At 18.7% G+C, this 20,580-nt stretch overlaps 1 protein-coding gene across 6 annotated transcripts in view; it reads left to right on the top strand.

Moving 5' to 3' along the window:
- The first annotated feature begins 4,856 nt into the window (after nucleotides 1–4,856).
- Nucleotides 4,857–20,580, top strand: part of wupA (troponin wings up A) — a 35,955-nt gene continuing 20,231 nt past the window's right edge. For 2 of the 6 annotated variants that reach the window (XM_011505223.1, XM_011505222.1), the window contains exons 1-5: nucleotides 4,857–5,020; nucleotides 12,294–12,337; nucleotides 16,115–16,132; nucleotides 16,493–16,621; nucleotides 17,550–17,673. In XM_011505223.1, the coding sequence (XP_011503525.1) occupies nucleotides 12,323–12,337; nucleotides 16,115–16,132; nucleotides 16,493–16,621; nucleotides 17,550–17,673 (286 nt within the window). In that variant the 5' untranslated portion in view covers nucleotides 4,857–5,020; nucleotides 12,294–12,322. Of the gene's footprint in view, nucleotides 5,021–12,293; nucleotides 12,338–16,114; nucleotides 16,133–16,492; nucleotides 16,622–17,549; nucleotides 17,674–18,807; nucleotides 18,909–20,580 lie in introns of all 6 variants that reach the window. The other 4 variants (XM_011505221.1, XM_011505224.1, XM_011505227.1 and 1 more) reach the window with 4 other exon arrangements.

The raw sequence follows: 20,580 nt of genomic DNA on the forward strand, positions 1-20,580 counted from the left end.
CTTATTAAAATATAGAAGTATAATTATTAATGAATTGTTGAAAGTTATTTATGAATATATACATAATATTAACTTTTTCTGAACATTCATAAAAAAATTTGTAACTTAATTTTTACTTTATAATTACGGTATATCACTTATCGTGTGCATATATCTCCATGGATACGAAAGACGACATATTATGTTAGCTTAAGATTGAAAGAACATAATCGAAATTATCATATATTTTAATATATTAAAATTTTATACGATTATATAAAATTGTTATTTTTTTAAATAAAACCTGGTCATTTTTAATAGCCTTTATAATTATAATTAATGAAAACAGATATTCTAGATAATACACGTACACGAAAAAACGCTCTTTTGGAATTTAAATAATTTTTATTCAATCTGAATAATATTCAGATTTTTAGATAAAAAATTATATGAAAAGAAAATAATGGAAACTTATAAATTCCATATCAACAAAAATATATTACAATTTTTTATATATTATACTTGCCATCCAATTAGAATATAAAATAAGAATAAACTTTTAAATATTAACTTTTTATACTAAACATAGTAACTAAATACTTTTTCCATTTAAATGACAGATATTTCATGTAAATTTAGAGAAATTAATAATTTAAAAAAATTAATTATTGAGTATTATAATTGTATATATTGTATTATATTGTAAGTACTATAATATAATATACTATAATTAAGTATAATTATAGTATATTTTATTTATTATGCGTTTAAGAATTAAAATTTTATTTACTATTCAGTAGTATTAAATTGTCGTAATTCGTCAATATTAACGAAAAGAAATTCAGAATATTACTCTATCAATACCATAGCTTTGTTATGAGCATATGTATATATATATATATGAAGGGGTAATATTGCAAGTACAACAGAAAGGTAGTTAACCTCGTATCCATGTTGCTAGGACAACCGCTCACGCTTGTGACGTCACGGGACAAACTCTTGGTTTTATGGGTGACCCACATTCCAAAAATAGAAATTGACTCAACCCACATTAGTGCTATTATATTATACTTTTCCTCCTTTTATATTACCAAACAAACTTTGAATTTGAAAAAAAACTTATCACGTAGGAAACCCTTTGATGATCAATTACCCTTCAATGATAATTATAATTAATGAATACTAATCATGACGATGATTTTTTAATGAAGCAAATTATAGTTACATACCCCTTTAATTGGTAAATTGTATAAGAACATTGGTAATTTAGAACAAACATAAGATTTCTATTTATAACAACATTTTGTCACATTTATTATTGGAACAAATTAAGCTAAATGTATGTATTTCTTGTAATAAAATATTGTTGTAAATATTAATTAATAATATAACTTTTCAGAAACCGAAATTTTATCAACCTTTTCATTAGTATCATAAAATTAAATCATTAGTAAAAATTAACATATTGTACTAAAAAATTAAAATAATTAAAATTTTAAATTACTAATAGATCATATAAAATACTAATATATTTTTATAGATTAGTTATTTATATTTAAAGTTATTGTAAATAATTGTTTCTAAAAAAAATATATTACGTCATGTCTGGTCGTATATTTTGTCTAATTGATATATTTTTATAGTTCTATGATATGGATAAAATCCTAGCTCTAAATTATACTAATTGAATACTGACTAATGATAATATTGATTGCAATATTTTTTATAATCGATCGAATTTAATAAATAATTTAGGAATCTAGTCGCCATCTAAAAAGTACAATGAATAAACTTTTTAGATTTTTTTTTAATTTATCATTAGAAGATATTATAGAAAGCTGTTTTATCAAAATCTTAACGTTGCTTATCATATGTTGTACTACATAATCGTATCTAATGATTTGCATGTATTGCCGAAAATCTCGAATTATAATTTATTCTTATATAATTTGACGTGAAATATGACTTTCTATCTTTCTCCACATAAGTGTAAGTATTTAAATATTAAGTATAAATTATATTTAAAATATAAATAATAATAATAATTATAATAATAATAATAATAATAATAATAACAATAATAATAATAAAATTAAATATTAACAGATAGTATTAAAATTTCGAATAAATTATCATTATTTAAAATTATATAAAAAATGATAGTAATACGTTAAGAGAATCTTATAAAATGCTATACATGTATCAAATTTCCATAAGTTTACATTATATATTTTATTATTTAATTTAAATTAAAAAATTTTTTCTAATTCGGAAATTGTAATATTTAAAAATTCTTGCATACTTAGTGAAAATACGTATTATAAAGAAACGTATTAAATTTCAACAAATTTTCAATGTAAATACTATTACAGAAATATATGGATAAAATTAATTAATTCAAATATATTTCTATGATAATTATTGTCATCCTTATTTTATAAGTTATAAAATCTAAGTATTGTTAAATGTATTGATAAAAAAGAAAAAATGTAACATTTAGTAGAAAATATTAAACATTAAAAAAACTGTATAATATAATTATATAATATGTTATATTATATATATTATTATAACATATAATTATATTATATATAATTATATGTTATAATATGTTATAATGTATAATATGTAAAAAACTGTATAATATAATTATATAATATGTTTATAATATACATTAATAAAATAAGGATATTTAAGGAGATCATTTAGTAATTAAAAAAAAATATTTTTTTTACATAAATAATGAAAAATCTTATGAAAATTTTATTCAATAAACATATACCTTAATTTATTCGAAAATGTTTATGTGGAGTTCAAATATAAATAAAGAATATTTTGAGGAACTAGAAAAAAAAATTATAATTAGATATATTTGAAAATATTAATGCATAATTTACATTGGTAAATATTTGTAAAAATTTGTATAAGAATTTAAGTTTCTGATTAAAGTTACGTTATTAAAATGAAGAGATAGAATTGTTTTTTAAACATTGCGTTTACAAATTTTAATAGTGTAAAGAATTTCTGTTTAAATTATTTCTATTTTTATTCATTAATTATTTCTATTTAAAGAGTATATTATTTAATACTGTAAAAATCAAATTTATTTCACTTTCCATATACGAATTAAACTATTTTAATAATTTGAAATAAACAGAATATTTCTCTACACATTATAATATATAATTTTGAAAATTCTAGTTTAAATGTTAATGCTTAATGAATAATTTAAATTGTCTAAATAATTTGAAATTTATTTATCATTTGAAGCTTGTATATACAATGTTTAGTTATTTAAAATTTAATGTTTAATCGTTTCAATATTCTTAAAATAATTTTTTTTTGGTCTTAATATGTCAAAATATTTTATCTATTATTTTGAAATAAAAATGAAATAGACTATTTTTTTAAATTTTAATTAATTTATGAACATCTGTATTTAAAATTTTTTAATAAAGACATACATAATTAATATTATATATTAAATAGTAAGTAGTTAAATAGAGATTCTTATCTATTTAAATAATTATAATTTTTAATTCTGTACTTTTTATGAATTTTATTTATACTACATGTAAGTATAATTATGACTACGAGCTATTCTCTTTAAATTTATATATATTATTAAGTATGAATTGTTTTAATATAAAATATAATATTATTAATCATATATTTGTATACCTTATACAATAATTATAATTATTTATTGATGATTTTTATTGCGTAAGCATCAATAGTTATGAAAAATGCTAATAAATAATTAATAAAATAATTAATATGATGGTTAATATTCTACAATATTTCTATTGTATATTCTAATATATATTATTGCTTTATTAAGTAGTTTTGGTTATTTATATTAATTTCACTTTTTAAAATTATAATATAGGTCAATTTTTGTATAATAACGATTTTAATTATTATACTTTTATATCGAAAAAATATTTGAAATGAAAGTTTTAAAAATATAGATTCATGTAATAATAACTATCAATGCATCTACAAATATATAAAATTAGTTAAGGGTTCCTATTGAAATTTTGTGTTTCAATAACTTAGTCAAATTTTATTTTTATATCCCTTAAATATAACATAAATTTATCTTATTAATAGTAGGAATAAGTTTGATGATCCCTATGATGTTTTTCCTTAATGATTATTGAAATTCAAATATTAGTCATTAGTAAATTGATATATAAATTACTTATGTTTTAATAAAGATGCAAATCTTGATGTGATATATTATGAAAATACATTTGAATATATTTTAATAATATTTCATTCTGTATAACTACTGATAATTGCATACATGATAATATTAACATCGTTTTAATATTTTAAAGAAACTCAAGTTTTTATTAGTATAATAAATAAATTTATATATTATTCTTATAGATGGTATCAAACATTATCATAGAAAAACTTTTCCTTCTTTAATTTCAATAGATATATTTAAATATCAATATTTGACGTTTATTAATTAATAAAATATCATTAATTTTTATAAGATTTTATTATATATCTTCTATATTAAAATAACACAGTTTTGAAAAATATTTTATTGTCTCATACCCCTTTTTATGAGATGAACATTATATATGTATATATGTATATTTTTAAGTAAGCGAGCATGCGTACGTGCATATTTGCATGGATATTAATAAGGATGGGTATGGATGAGTGGGTGTATCATATTTTATGGCTCATGCTTAGCTTCCATTTCTTTTAAACCGTACTGTTTTCAGATTAGTTATTTTAAAACGAATGAAAGAGCAAAGCATAGCTGGTTAGTTCGCTGTTGCGCCTAAAAACGTCCTGACCAATCATCCAAGCTCTTGATTCTGTCTTACTTTACCACCTCTCTCGTTTTCTCTTTCTCTCTTTTTCAGTCTCTCTCTATATTTCGGTCTCCTTATTATTTTTTTATTTGTACCCGACGACGACTAAACGACTTCTCTTACGTCGTGACTTTTACACAGTCAGCTGCAGACGGTTCCGTTGAGTAGTCACAAGCAGTTAAATCTTTCGATATATAATAAAAGTAAGTAAAAGTATTATATAGCAAAAAAAATTTATATATGCAAATAAATAAATAAATAAGTAAATATATATATATATATATATATATATATATATTTACTTATTTATATATATTTAAATATATATATGTATATAATATTACTTTTTTTATGAAACCATTTCATTATTCATAATATTATTGTTACTAATTATTTAATGTAGTTTAGAAATTCAATATTTCTATAATAATTTCTCTTGTACTTATTTAGAATTATGTAATAAGATATTTTAAATCATTAGCATTCTAATAATATTATAATCAATATAAGTAATAGAAACAAATGAAAATATTTAATTTATTAAAATTTAATAGAAATTTTAAAAAATTAAAAATCTTACACATAATACAAATTTCACATAATATCAGAATTAAACCTTTTTATTAATATATCTTGAAATATACATATTTATTTTATAATATTTTGTTCTGAGCTACAAAATCTTTTGTTATTATTAAAAGTAAAAGGATATTCATTTTATGATTAATATATATTTTTGAATGCATTACGATTTCTAATTGTTAACATGTATTTTATTATCATGTTTATTATGAAGAATATAATTTTTATATTATATAAATCTATAATATTGTTAATTTTAGAAAAATTTATATTTCGGTTTTTAGAAAATTACAGAATGATTTATGTTTAGTTATAATAGGAAAGTTTTTTATTCATCGATGCTACTTTTTAGTACATTATATCAATAATTTATATATATATATATAATATTTAATTTATTATTAATTATAATAATTTAAAAAATAACGATTATAAATTATATTATTATCAGGAGTTATTTTTTATATGACCATATTTTATGTCATTTGTAATATTTCTCAAAATTCTGTGGTGGATTTCAACTATTTATAATAAAAAAAACCTTGGGTCATTTTATTGATGTGATTAAATTAAAATAAATATAATTACTGAATATAAATAAGTGGAAACACGTATATAAAATAATATTTGAAAATTAAGTAAAGGAAGATAAATTATTCATAATATTTAGAATGTTTGAAATAATTAATTTTTATAATTTGCAGACGATTACTTCTTAAAAATAATACTGAAATACAACTAATTTAAAAATATATATAATATTTATGTAGAATAAATAAATATATATTATATTTTATTTATAATATTAGTCTATTTATAATAATAGTATTATAAAAGAATTCTTTTAATAATTTTGAAAATTACATTGTATACGTTGATATATATATATATATATATACATATTTATTGAAAATATATTTGCAAATTTATTCGTGTGTATTTACAGGTTGGATGTCAGTGTAGATAGCACAATGCACAAATATTATAATATTTTCATAATTTTCTATTATTGAAAATATTTTTTTAAATTATAACAAATCTAAATTTCACAAAAGGGAAACCAATTAATGGATTCCAGAACAATCAAGTATATCCCTAAATTTTAATATATCTTCTATTTAAAAGAATAAAATAATACTGATAATAATTATTTAGAATAAATATTTCGAATTTAATATATCGTTTTCAATGATATAAAAATTTAACATAATATGTAATATATTATTTCATAAAATCAATATTATTTATATTTGAAAAAATTTTATAATATTTTAATATTTCTATTTGTCATCAGAAAATTAGTAAATATTAAAATGTAAAATTGATATTAAAATTAATTTTAATAAAACACTTGTAGGTTGTATCATATAAATTTTTATTATTGAGAACAGTTATAAATTGTATTATCAAATACTGTATACTAGTGTATACTATTATTATTATTATATAATAATATAATATATTATAATATATATATTATAATATATTATATATTATATATTATATATTATATATTATATATTATATAGATTATACTATAAACATTAATATGTTTATATTTTAATTAACTGAAACTTTTAAAAATAAAGCCACTTTAACATTAAAATGAAAATTATAAATAATATTATTAATTATATTTAAAAATATAATTTTTTTATAATAGTAAGAGAATTTAAATTCAAATTTGGAAAAACAACTATTTTACTTTAAAAATCTTAAAATAGTAATCATATTAGAATTTCTTTTATTTATCTTCTTTTAACCACGTATAATTTTTATTATATCTTTAGATAAAAATATAGTTATCAAAAAATTAAATACTTAAATTGTAGATGGCAATATTTCATTATGGTCTAAATCAACAACATTTATTTTGTTCAGATTGGTGTTCTATTTAATTTACTATTTAAGCAAATGTGATCATGATTTCTAATATATATATATATATATATATATATATTTATCTACATATATTTTAGTAGTATTTTATTATAAAAAAAAGTTTAAAATAAAATAACTTAATTTTTCAATTAATTTTTCTGTATTTCCCTAACATCAGAGCCACCTCGTGTCCGTTGCCATTATTACGGTAGATCAAAATAACTTTCGAGGCCCTTGGCTTCCATATTTAGCGAACATACCGTTCGGTTTTGCTTTCATCATTATAAATAAAAATATCATATAAAGTAGTTTTACTTGTACAATGTAATTGTTTGACTATTTATACATTCATATTTATTTCAAACAGAAAATGGTGATAAAATTTAAATATCTTTATTTTTTAATTCATATAAAAATTTGTCTACAATTGTGTATCAATAATGTTTTATATAATATAATAAATATAATGTATTGTAAAAACTTATAAATGTATTCAAAATTTATTTATAATTTTAAGTCAAATTGTTCTACAATTTTATTTTTAACTTATTTGATATTTTATCAATTATATTATATATTTATTTCATAAACTTACTTTTACATTGTCGTTAATTTCAAAATTAATAATGAAGAATTTATGATAGTATATATAAAATGTAAAGAATAAATAAATTCATTAATAAATTAAGAGAAAATTATAAAAATATTTATTTGATTTGTAGATTTAATACTTTTTTAGATAAAATGTAAATAACATATAACTTAATTTTACGCAATCTCGAAAGTGACACATACTCTATAATATATTTTTCATTGTCTAATTAAAGTTCTTCAACCAAAGTATTTCTACTTAGATGCTATTTTTTTAAAATGCAATTAAATGCATACCACTTTTATTCTGTTTAATTATTGACAAATCGTTGCGGCTAAAATTATGTGCATTTATCATTCAACTCCATATATAATGAAAATTGTATAACTGCTGATATTCCGACAGAATATTTCGAGTTTGATAAAACCATAAGGATTTGTCTAGAAGCAAATTTATATATTTGATCAAATTGAGTTCTTAACTTTTTATATAGATACTAAGTTATACATTGAGTTTAGAAAAACTCAAAAGCCACACAATTAGATTTTAATATATATAATACATATAATATAATTGTAAAAAATATATAATATAAATATATATATATGTAATTATTTATAAATTAATTGTTATTTATATATGAACCAATTAATGATCTTCATATAACCCTTTGTTTTTTATCTTCTTATTCACATTCTTACTTTCTCTTCCCATTTTCGATTCTTTTTTATTATCTAATACTCCTCACTCTTCTGTACTTTTATTTATACAAATTCGAAAGTGGTTATCCAATATCCTTAATTGTATAAATTGCCTCTATTATCTTATTACTATTTACTAATGATAGAATTTCAATTATCAAAAAAATCTTTATGAAAATAATGAAAACTATTATTCACATTTAAAATTTCCACTATTTGAATTTAAAAATGATAAATAAAATTGAAAAAATGTTATTTTTTATTCAAATAAATTTGGAACGTTAACATAATCATACAGTTGAAGGAATATGATTTATAAGAAAAATTGTATATCTGTATATAATAAAATTAAAAATAAAAAAATTTGTTTTTACAACATAACTAAATACTAACATAATTTTTAATTTATATATAAATTTTAAATTTATAAAATAAAGTGCAATTTAATAATAAATATATTTATTAACTTTTTAAGGACAGTTTTATAATATTTTAAAAATAATTCATAAAATATATTTTTATTGTGATGTATAAATAGAATTTACTAAATTTGTAATAAGTGAAATAAGTAAGTGAATTTATATTTATTTCATCAAATTCTTTCAAATGCATAATAAAATTAATTTTCAATATTGTAATATGTATTATTCTTATTGATTATATAAAGTATAGTTATTTGAGTGTATATTTTTACTATGTTTTTTTATTAAGATATTTATTACTTATTTATATAACTAAATTTATAAATTTAATTAAAATGAACACATCTAAAATTCATAAATAAATGAAAAAATATTATGTTAGTATTTAATTATATTATTAAAACAATTTTTTTACTTTTAATTGAAAAACTTCTGCAGAACATATTGGAACTGCTTCAAAGTCAAAGAAATTCTATTCTTAGTTTCAATCTAAACTATATGATTTTGCAACTGTTTAAGTTTAAAAATATTTATATATGTTTTATTAATAACATATACTGTTCTACATACTCTTTCAGGATGTAATGTAACTAAAAAGATTAAATAAAAAGATTAAATATTTAATAATATATTAAGATTTCAGAAAAAAAAGAATGAATCAAAATAATAGAATTTTTAGGTCAATGACACCGATTCTACGGAATTTCTACTTACATATATTATTCTATTTACTTCACAATTAGTTAAAAATAATATGTATAAATGAATTTTGAGAATAATGTAAATAAATAACAAAATATTATAAATAAAATAATAGAAATTAGGACAATGGAAAAGTTAACAAATAATAAGAGAATCAGGGATGGTGTTAAATATTAAATGAATTGAAATAATGATGAAATATTCATTGAACATAATAATGTCGTTATAAGTTAACAAGTAAATTATACTTTAGTTTGACAATGTACATAATGTATATATGGTATATCTGTTTATAATTTCTATGAATCATTGTCTCGTTTAATATAAAAGTTTCCTTGATACTCTAATTATTTCATTTTCATTCTTTAATATTATTTAGAATTTTTAATATTTGTTTTTAATTGAAATAATAGTTTTAAATAATTAAGATATGTTAGTGAAAAATATAATAGTATGGAAAATCATTAATTTAGTTTGTTTAAATTTTAATATTCTATCGGTATATTTTATCCTTTACCCTTATTCTCTCTTTCTCCTTTTTTCTTCATTATTCATTTCATTACGTATACACTCATTGTGAAAAAACCTAAAGTAATAAAGTAATTAATATTATCTTCAATTAATTAGTATTTTTATAATAGTAGCAAATTATACGTTTAATAATCCAAATATTACATATTTGTCATAATGTGTGAATATTTAGAAAAAGATTTTTTATCACAATGTTGATTGAGTTAAATATTTTATAATTTATTTTATCGTTGTTTCTCATATAGTACAATATGTTCCAAAATATATCTAAAATATAAATGTACAGACATTTTATATTCCTTTATTCAAAGAAAAGTTCTACGATATCATACCGAATTCTGTTATTGAACAAAAATTTTGTAATTCATTCAATTTTTTTTCTGTAACATAATTTACTAAACATAGTAGATATGGAAATAAATAAATTATTTAGGAATAAATTTGTCATTGAACGTATATGAAATGTATTCATTCATATGTACATATTTTTTACATTGGGTATATTAAAATTAAAAGTAAAATGTGCTTTGAAAATCAAAAATATTTAAAATTTTATTTGGATAATTTTTCTTATTAAATATTTGCAATAATTCATATATAATAATATTATAATTCAATAAAATATTTTTATCATTTTCGTTTTAATTGTATGAAAAGTGATTTAATATTTATGTTTATAATATAAATATAAATACTGATTTTTCATAATCAATTAATAATTTATTTGATTACAATAATACTAGCTCTGAACTACTATTTCAGTAATAAAAAACGATATTATTTTTGTACTGGTATTTGAAAACTAAAAATTATTTGATATATTCCATTAAAAAATTATTCCATTATTATTGAAATTGTTTGATGCAAGTAATTTGAAATGAAATGTAAATAACTTCTGATATAATTTAATTTTATTATGTCATAGTAGAAAAATAAATTCATATAACAAATTTATTATTTTATTTCTTCTTTTATAGAAACATTTTAAAAAGGTTAGTTTTTGTTATTAAATTATTATTTATTTGATGGGATAATAAAAGATGTTAGTTCAATTTTAAAAGCAGTATATAATATATAAATATATAAATATATATATATATATATATATATATATATCTAATAGTATTTTCATATAAATCTAATAGTATTATTATAAGAAATACATTGATTGTTGACTATAAACATATTTTCCATTGAAATTATAAAACTGGAGTAAAGTGATACGGATACGAAAATGGTGATCGTTGTAACCAAATTTGGCTCGGACGAGTAAGAAGAGGAAAAGAAACATATACGTAGATGACTATTTTTGAACGATTCGAATGCTTTAACCATGTTATCGCGCTAATGAATAGTTATGTATATATTGTTAAAATTTCGCAATTTCCATATTTGATGTTTCTGAATTCCACTATGAACTATTTAACGTAAATTGTTTTATTTTATTTTATATAATTATGTAGATACAGCTGTTAAATTTTCATTCAGTTTAACCAAGTTTACGTTATCAAATAGATTAATTTCTTAATAGTGAAAAATAAGTTTTATAAAATATAAATATTCAATGTAATTCAATGTAATGTACAAAATAAAATTAATCTTATCGCTAGATTATATATAACTATATTTGCAATTGTGTATAAATAATTACGTTTAGTACATTCTTCCTTTTATTAGTGTACTGAATTTTCATGTATTACTATAATATCATTATTCTTTCAATTAGAATATGTTCATTAGAATATTTTCAGAATATGTTATAAATTTCTAAATAATTCGTAGTAAACATGATACATAAAGTAAAGGTAATAAATATAATGGTATTTAAAAAAAGTTTCAAATATTTAAACATTAAATTATCGTATATCAATTATGAAAATATTGTATAGAGTGATACCAAAAGTTATATTGGTATTTAAACATAATATTGATATTGATACACATATAAGAATATATTACAGTGATTATTCAATTTGTAATAAATTTGTAATCAATAATTTGAGATTTTAAACAAATTTAAGATGCTTTGTAATACATTTCTACAGGCAATATTTTTATATTTTAGGGATCAATCACTAACAACTAGATTCAAAGATGGCTGACGATGAGGTTAGGTATGTATCAAATAGGAAGATTTATTAAAATTCGTATACTATTATTCGTAATTACAAACAACTATTAAAACAACTAATATTATATTATATTTAAATTGTTTTAAATTTTTAATAACTGTTAAAAGCTTTAAGAATTGAAAATATTTTTCTACAAAATCCTGAGAATTACTTTAATTAGTATTTTAAAACGAAACATAACAAAAGTACTAAAAAAATAATTTTTTATTTTATCAAAATAAATAATACAGCATTAAATTTAAAAATTGGAACATATAAAATTTAATTAAACGTATCTTTGGAATATCTTATTCATACATGCCAAAAGGTTTACAAGCAAACGGTGAAAATTTGACTAAAATATTCAGTCATGATGGGACTATTTTTTCATAAATTACTAACTCAAATAAGTATCAGTTTTTAACTAACATTTAAATTTCTTTCCATTTTCTTTATATAAATAACATTCGTTATAAAAACTGTAATTATATATAAATTACAAAATATATACTTTCCATTGATTATTTAACTTATTATTTTAAGAAATATTGATTTTTTAGATCTTTATAAATAGAAATTTATTACTTTTTAATATAATTTTTTGTTTTGTTAATTCATGTTTATAAAATTATTAACATTAATGTTTTTTATTTATAATGCATGGTATATATTTTTTTAAGCATTTGCAATGAAAATTGAGAATTATTAAAAATCCATATAAAATTAATAATAAAACAATTACTACATTATATTTCGTGACAATTAGTTTTCATAGCTAACTGAAATCCACTTTACTAGATAAATGATGGAGAAATTTCTTTTTATTTACAAAATAATAATATACATAATGTATACCAATATTTTATTTTCTATAAGTATAATATTTTATTTAATCTGAGATTACATATTTTGTAAAGTGTATTATTAATAAAAAATCGTAAATAATAGTATATTTTGCCATAATGCTAGTATATTATAATTGAATTGTAAAAATGTTGTCCAGTATACAGAACAGAAATTATATGTTTAAATAAATTAATATTTTTATGCTACTATAATTATTCAATATTAAATGAATACATAGAATATAAATAAATTAATGTATTAAACAAAAAAAATCTTTTAAATATATTGTATCAATTTCAAAGGCAAGAATTATTTTCTGCTAATAATTACTATTTTATAAATAATTATTATTCAAATTTTTATTATTGTTCTACGCAAAATTTATTATTGAAGATTTTTAAAGAAATATATATATATATGCGCATTTATACAAAAGTAATTTTTAAAATTTTATTTGTTACATATTCCCGTTTCAAATTGATGTTTCATCTTCATGTGCTGAAAACACTTATTTTATCTTCATATTTTAATGAAAAATCAACAACGCAAATTGAAAATATTTAATGAATTAATTTTTCTATGGAAATTGAAATGCTGAATACGTACAGTATTTAAATTATTCAAAGGTATGGTATATCTGCAGTTTTAGTTTTCCTGGTGTATTGATAGTTTGAACATACTCTTTATACTTTCAATTATATTTCTATATATAAATGTATAGAAACTGTGCTTTCCTATGTGTACAAATTAAAACATGGCATCTGATATTTTTGGAAATTTACAGAACGTAGGAATACGGAATTATCTACATTAATTGAAAATGATATTTAAATAAATCTTATGTTTTCAATGGTTAAATTTGAACAAAAAAGTTAATTTATATGATATTTTTATATTGATTTACTTCCATTTTTATGTTATCTATTAGAAATTTGTTCTGTTGAATATGTTTTTCCAGATTTTTCAATATGATGACCAAATCGTATCGATTGCAAATTTTAAATGTTCATAGAAGAGCATATTAAAAACGACTGCGAATCACTCAATATTTTATTTCTTTTTTCGCATGCAAACATACGCACATATATTGTGCAGTTCATTGGTTTATGTGCTTTTATAATTCCTGATGGTGAAAAATCTATTTCTATAAAATTATTCACTTGTATTTTTGAATTTAAAATAAAACGGAAATGTGTAATAATATTGCCATTGTTGAATTCCATAATTAATATTTGTATATTATTTGTTTTATCTTTATTCGCAGCACATTTCATATTTTCAAAAATGTCAAATATATTGTACAATACATACAAATTTTAATAAATTTAAATAAATAATTTTTGTTAAATTTTTATATAAAGTATTTTAAAACAGATTTATTTTATTGTTCGTCATAATCATTATTTGTTACAATTATAATTCAACTATTTGATTTCAAACTAATACCTTTTTTAACATTTTATATATGTTTTATATTTTTTGTAAATTGACGAATTCTATTTTATTCATAAAAAATATAAAATAAAATGTCGATTAAAAATCTATGTGAAAATATTGAAATCGTTATTTTAAATATAGATAATTTATCAAATATAAATACATAATTATTTGAACTAAATGTTAAATGTATTATTATTTTTCAAATTAAAACTTGAAAACTTGTTAAATAATCTTATATAAGTTTTTTTATTATATTTAAAATATATATAACTAATTTATTTCAATTTTATAAAAAAATATTTTTTTATATACTTTTATCGATTGTTGAAATAAATATATTGCATATAATTAACATTAATATATATTTGTTGTTAAATATTCCATAAAAAATATTGTAAAATGTTGTTTATTCTATCTAACTATGATAACTTGATGATAATTATATATTAAGATCTTTAATCGTACTCAAAAATATTTATTATGTTATGATTGATAGTCTAGTGTTTTATAAATTAATCAAACCTCATTCAATTTCTATGTATAATATAAAATATAAAATAATATATTCATTAATAAAAATACAATACAAAGAATAATTTAAAGTTATTTATATGTAAAAGTAATCACTGAAACTATTTTAAATTTTTCATTATATTTTTAGTTATTCGCTTATATTTACATAATAATCAATTTTCGGTAATAAAAAAAATGACGTGAAATGTACACAATTTGAATTTGAATTAAGGTAAATAAAGACTATTGAATTATACATAAGTAATGTTTTTATATTAATGGATAAAATCCATATAAAAAAGGAAGGGAAAAAGCTGTAAAAATACTCTGTAGATTACGAGGGTTCGTAGAAATAACAAAACAATTAATACTCAACACTACCTCAGGGATTCAGTGGTAAAGTAGATACTCTACCTACTCATACGTTTTTATATATGCAGCTGCATGTCTATAACCTATAAACTAAATTTAGTTCCTTGATTTTTTTAGAAATACAAACGCTTATTATTTAGTTAATATGCATGTATCTTTATATCATTTTAATATTATGTGATTTCTTTTTATAAAACAATATTTTTCTCTCACAATGCATTCTGAATCTTATGTTGCAATAAATATTTTGTAATTATTAATTTCCATAGTAATTATTTTTATTACATATAATAATATTGAAATGCACTACATATTAAGAATATCTTTTTACTTTAAAAAATAAATTATTTAAAAAATTGCATTTAACATCTACAATTAAATAAAAAATTATTATTCTAAAATGTATAATTCTTTTATCTACACTATAAAAAGTCTTGTCTACGTAAAATAAAAATTTTATATTTTTTTATTTATTTTGTAAAAAATTTGGATAATGAATTTCAAATTATAATAATTAAAAAATAATGTAAAATTAATAACTTAAGTTTAACTATTAAAAATAATTTATAATTATGATTAATTTTTGTGATATTTTTATTTACAGAAAAAGCGTATCGAGGATGTACGTAAAAGGAAATATCGACATTTTTGGATAGATAAAGCTCTATTTTCATTATTAAATATTTATTTTCTATTAAAAATATTTTTAATATTTACTATTGTAAATTACAATATAATTTCAGCAAACTTTTCTACGTAATTTATAAATTCAGTGAACAATACTTTTTTATAAAAAGAACTTATATTTTGAAAATTTTCATTTTTATTATAATTATTTATAAATAATTATTTTTAATAAAATTGATGTTAATATCTCTTTAATCATTAATAATTTTCAATATTATGCCCATTTTACTTAGTTTATAATTTCATAAGTTTCGCAAAGTATAAATTAAAAACAAAATTTGGACACTAAATTTAGGAAAGAAAAAGGAAACAAGCGGAAACTGATAGAAAAAGAGCAGAAGTTCGTGCACGTCTCGAGGAGGCGAGCAAAGCTAAGAAAGCCAAAAAAGGGTTTATGACCCCTGATCGTAAAAAGAAGTTAAGAGTGAGTAAATGACCACATATTTTTTAAAAATAAACATGTATTTTACTACACATTTTGTTTTGTTATAATGCATACATAATATACGCTAACGGGTAAATTATAAATGTTAAGACTTTTACGTTAAAATAGAAAAATTATGCGAATAGTTCCAATAGAATATCTTTAAAAATGTGATCATCAAATTTAATCTGCCTTACATAAGTTCATATTATTAATTAACTCATACTAATAATTGAATTTAGCCCTTAAAATATAGTTAGTTAATTAAGAATTTTTTTTATTGGATAATTTTAAATAGTGAATTTGAATCTATGAATACTATTGCAACTATATATAGCACCCAATGGCTTATATGAGTCTTAATTTTTGTGCGATGAATTAATTTTTTATATAATTTATAAAAGAAAGTTACAGTAATTAAATTCAAAATTCATATTAAAATTGAATAACTTATAGATATATTCTTTAACAATAATAATATATTATCTAGTAAGGAAATAAAAATAAATTAAAATTTTCATATATATTATAGTATTAAGAATAATCAGATCTTTAAATATGAAAAGAATTTGATTAAATTTTATTATTTAACGTGAACGCGCTTAACTGTACTTTTTGGAAGATCATGAAAGTTTTAAAATTAAAAAAAATTGTTAATATTGTATGAATCATAATTTTATTTTATATTGTAAAAATTATCTTATCAGTAAATATGTGTATGTGTGTATGCGTGCCTTGTGTGAGTGTGTGTATATAATATTATCATAATTAAAATAATTAATTTTAAATAATTAAAATTAAATTAAAAAAAAAGTAAAATAATTAAAATAAATATTAAATTTAAAAATAAATTTTAACAAGTCTTTGGTTACATAAAAATAGATTACTAAAATAAAACAAATCACTAATTTATTTCTATATATTTTAGCTACTGTTGCGTAAAAAAGCTGCTGAAGAATTGAAAAAAGAACAGGAAAGAAAAGCAGCCGAAAGGAGACGCATTATCGAAGAACGTTGTGGAAAACCAAAGAACGTCGATGATGCTAATGAAGGTATTTTTCAATTAAAATTAATTAATTTATATATTTTTTAAATTGTTCTTGAGTATTTCATTGTCAAAATCATATAGTTTTCAATCAATTCAAATTAATTATTTATAACCTCCACTGACTGTACAACAAAATAAAAATTGTTAATTAGAACATAAAATCGGTTTCCATAATACTTGAATTTTACAATTGCAAACAATTTGAAGTTTCACAAAATAATAATTGTTACTGCCATAATACATTAATAATAAGTTTACAGATATATTACAGTAAAGTTTTTTACTGACAGTAGAAAATATTTTTCACTGAATCTTCTAATAATTTTTCTTTCCATTATAACAGATAATATAAACAGTAAGTAGTGAAATAGGGGTTTGTTTAACAATTATAATAATTCTTATATTTCATATACTTCGTAATTGAATTATGAATTGATATTCATAAATAAAATTTATTATATTATAACTTATATAAATATAGCAATTTATTAAAAAAAAACATTATTTGACATTAAAATATTAATTTGAATGTACAAAATATATAATAATTTTTTTATTACAATTTTTTTTACTTTATATTTGTTAGTATTATTTTATAAATCAATAGAACGGATAAATATATTTTTTATTAGTTATAGTTATTTGAATATGACCAAATTTAAATTGTTATTCAAATAATGAATTTTCTTTAATTATATTTAGAATCTTAAATACAATAAAGGTTGAGTTCTATAAGGCAATTTCCAGTAAAATATTCAATTATTATTGAATTTCTACAATATACTTTCTTATTTAGAAGTATGCAGTAAAACATTTCAATGATTAAGTATAATATTAAATTTATATTTATTTACATTTATCATTAACTATAATATTGGAATACATTTATTCTTCCATTAATAATTTGAAATAGATATTTATATAAATTACTTAGGTGGTCACATTTCTATTGAAATATATAATTATTTATTTTAGGTTATATATGAATAATGTTTTATCAATAATCACTTCTGTGTTAATTATAATTTTTTCATTTGATTGTCATTTCCTGCATATTTGAAAAATTTTCAATTCTAATTTAAAATTTAATAGTTTAATTAAAAACTGTAAAAAACGATATCTTTCGATGATCGCGCAGAGAGTATCAAACGGGTGCTGCGAGAGTACCATGATAGGATCACCAAATTGGAGGATAAGAAATTCGACATCGAGTATGTCGTGAAGAAGAAAGACTTTGAGGTATATTTTTGATGCCGCGCTTATTAAATATTGATCATTTTCTCTCTTTTTTCGATTATTTTCATTGTTCATTCTTATTCTTATAATCTTTTCGCACAAAGTTTGCATCAACTTTCGCACTATACAGTATAGTAATTATTAATCAGTAGAAATAATTGCCTATTTAATAATTTTCAAATTTATCTTAATGTTGCGAATTACGCACTTAAACACAAACAGCTTCCGCATTAAGAATTTTAACATAAGAATTTGATGATATCTTTCTTTTATTTCAAACTGTTTGTATATATTGGAAGATAAACTTATATAGGTAAAATTTAGATTCAAATTTAAATTCAAGTGTGATATAATTTAAATATTTGTACAAAAATATTCATAGAGAAAGATATATATTTTGACTTATTTAAAAATAATACAATTAATAACAAAAATTTTTTTCTTATTTAATGTTGAAAATTATTATCTACTAAGTAAGATAATATAGATAATTTTACAGAATTTTGTAATAAGTTGATTTTAATTTATATTTTATTAGAAAAATAAACAAGATACCATCTTTTAATTAGATTCAATATAAAAAATGAAGTATATTTAATTTTTTTATTTATACAAGATCGATTTTTACAAAAGTTGTAAATTGTATTAACACACGAAAGAAACTTAGAATAACTAAAAAATAGTTTAATGTAATAAATTTCATGTTGTGAGAATATTTTTTAATATTTTTTTTACTATAACTCTCTATTCACAGCCAAGGTTTTGTTTAAATTTGGATTTACGTAGTACTATCACTTTTTCGATTTTATATTATTTTAAATTGCTGGTATTTATTTTGAACTGAAATTTGAATAATATTTTTATATTTAATTTTACATATATGAAAATTCACTGTTTTTTTCATTTACTGAAAATCTAAAGTAGAAAGCCTTACTCTAATATTGGTTCAGTTCAACAATTGGAGTTTAGAAAATATTATTTGATTGTATTTTAACGTTATCTAGTTGAATTCTTTGCATATTAAATTATAAAATATATAATAAAACTAAAAATGCAAAATGATAAAAATGCTAATAAAAATTTTTGTATTTTATAACAATCAGTTATGCTTCTTCCTTAATTAAAAGTTTCACTGTGTAAAAGAAATGTCTTTACAGAAGCCTATTAATTGTAATTAAATATATTTTATATTCTAATTTAACATTTAGTGTTGCATCTTTGTAAGAACTAAAAGATTGAGTAAAAGAACTAAAACTATTGAGTAATATTAATAGTATATAAATAGTATATAAATATTATATAAAAAAATAGTAATACTAAATGTTCAAAAGACTTTTTTAACGTAATTTGTTATTAAAAAAGTTAAAGCTCCAAAAGTAATTAAAATCCTTATAAATTATAAAATATTTATATTTATTTTTTATTTTCAGTCCTTTCTTCTTTAAAGCTTTTTTATAAGCTTTTAATATTGAGAACCAAATTCTTATTTTTAATGTATGTCAGTTAAATAAATATCGTTTGTTAATAATGAATTCCATCAAATCTTTTAATTTAATTAACATTCTTATTAAGTAGACAATTAATATTGTTACTTCGTTTTTAATTTCACGAAGAAAATATAATAATATAATGTGTATTTCTGGTGATAATATATTGTTAATAAATTTTGTTAACA

The sequence above is a fragment of the Ceratosolen solmsi genome, unplaced genomic scaffold (genome assembly GCF_000503995.2).
Source record: "Ceratosolen solmsi marchali unplaced genomic scaffold, CerSol_1.0 scaffold93, whole genome shotgun sequence".
NCBI classification, from domain to species: Eukaryota; Metazoa; Arthropoda; class Insecta; order Hymenoptera; family Agaonidae; genus Ceratosolen; species Ceratosolen solmsi.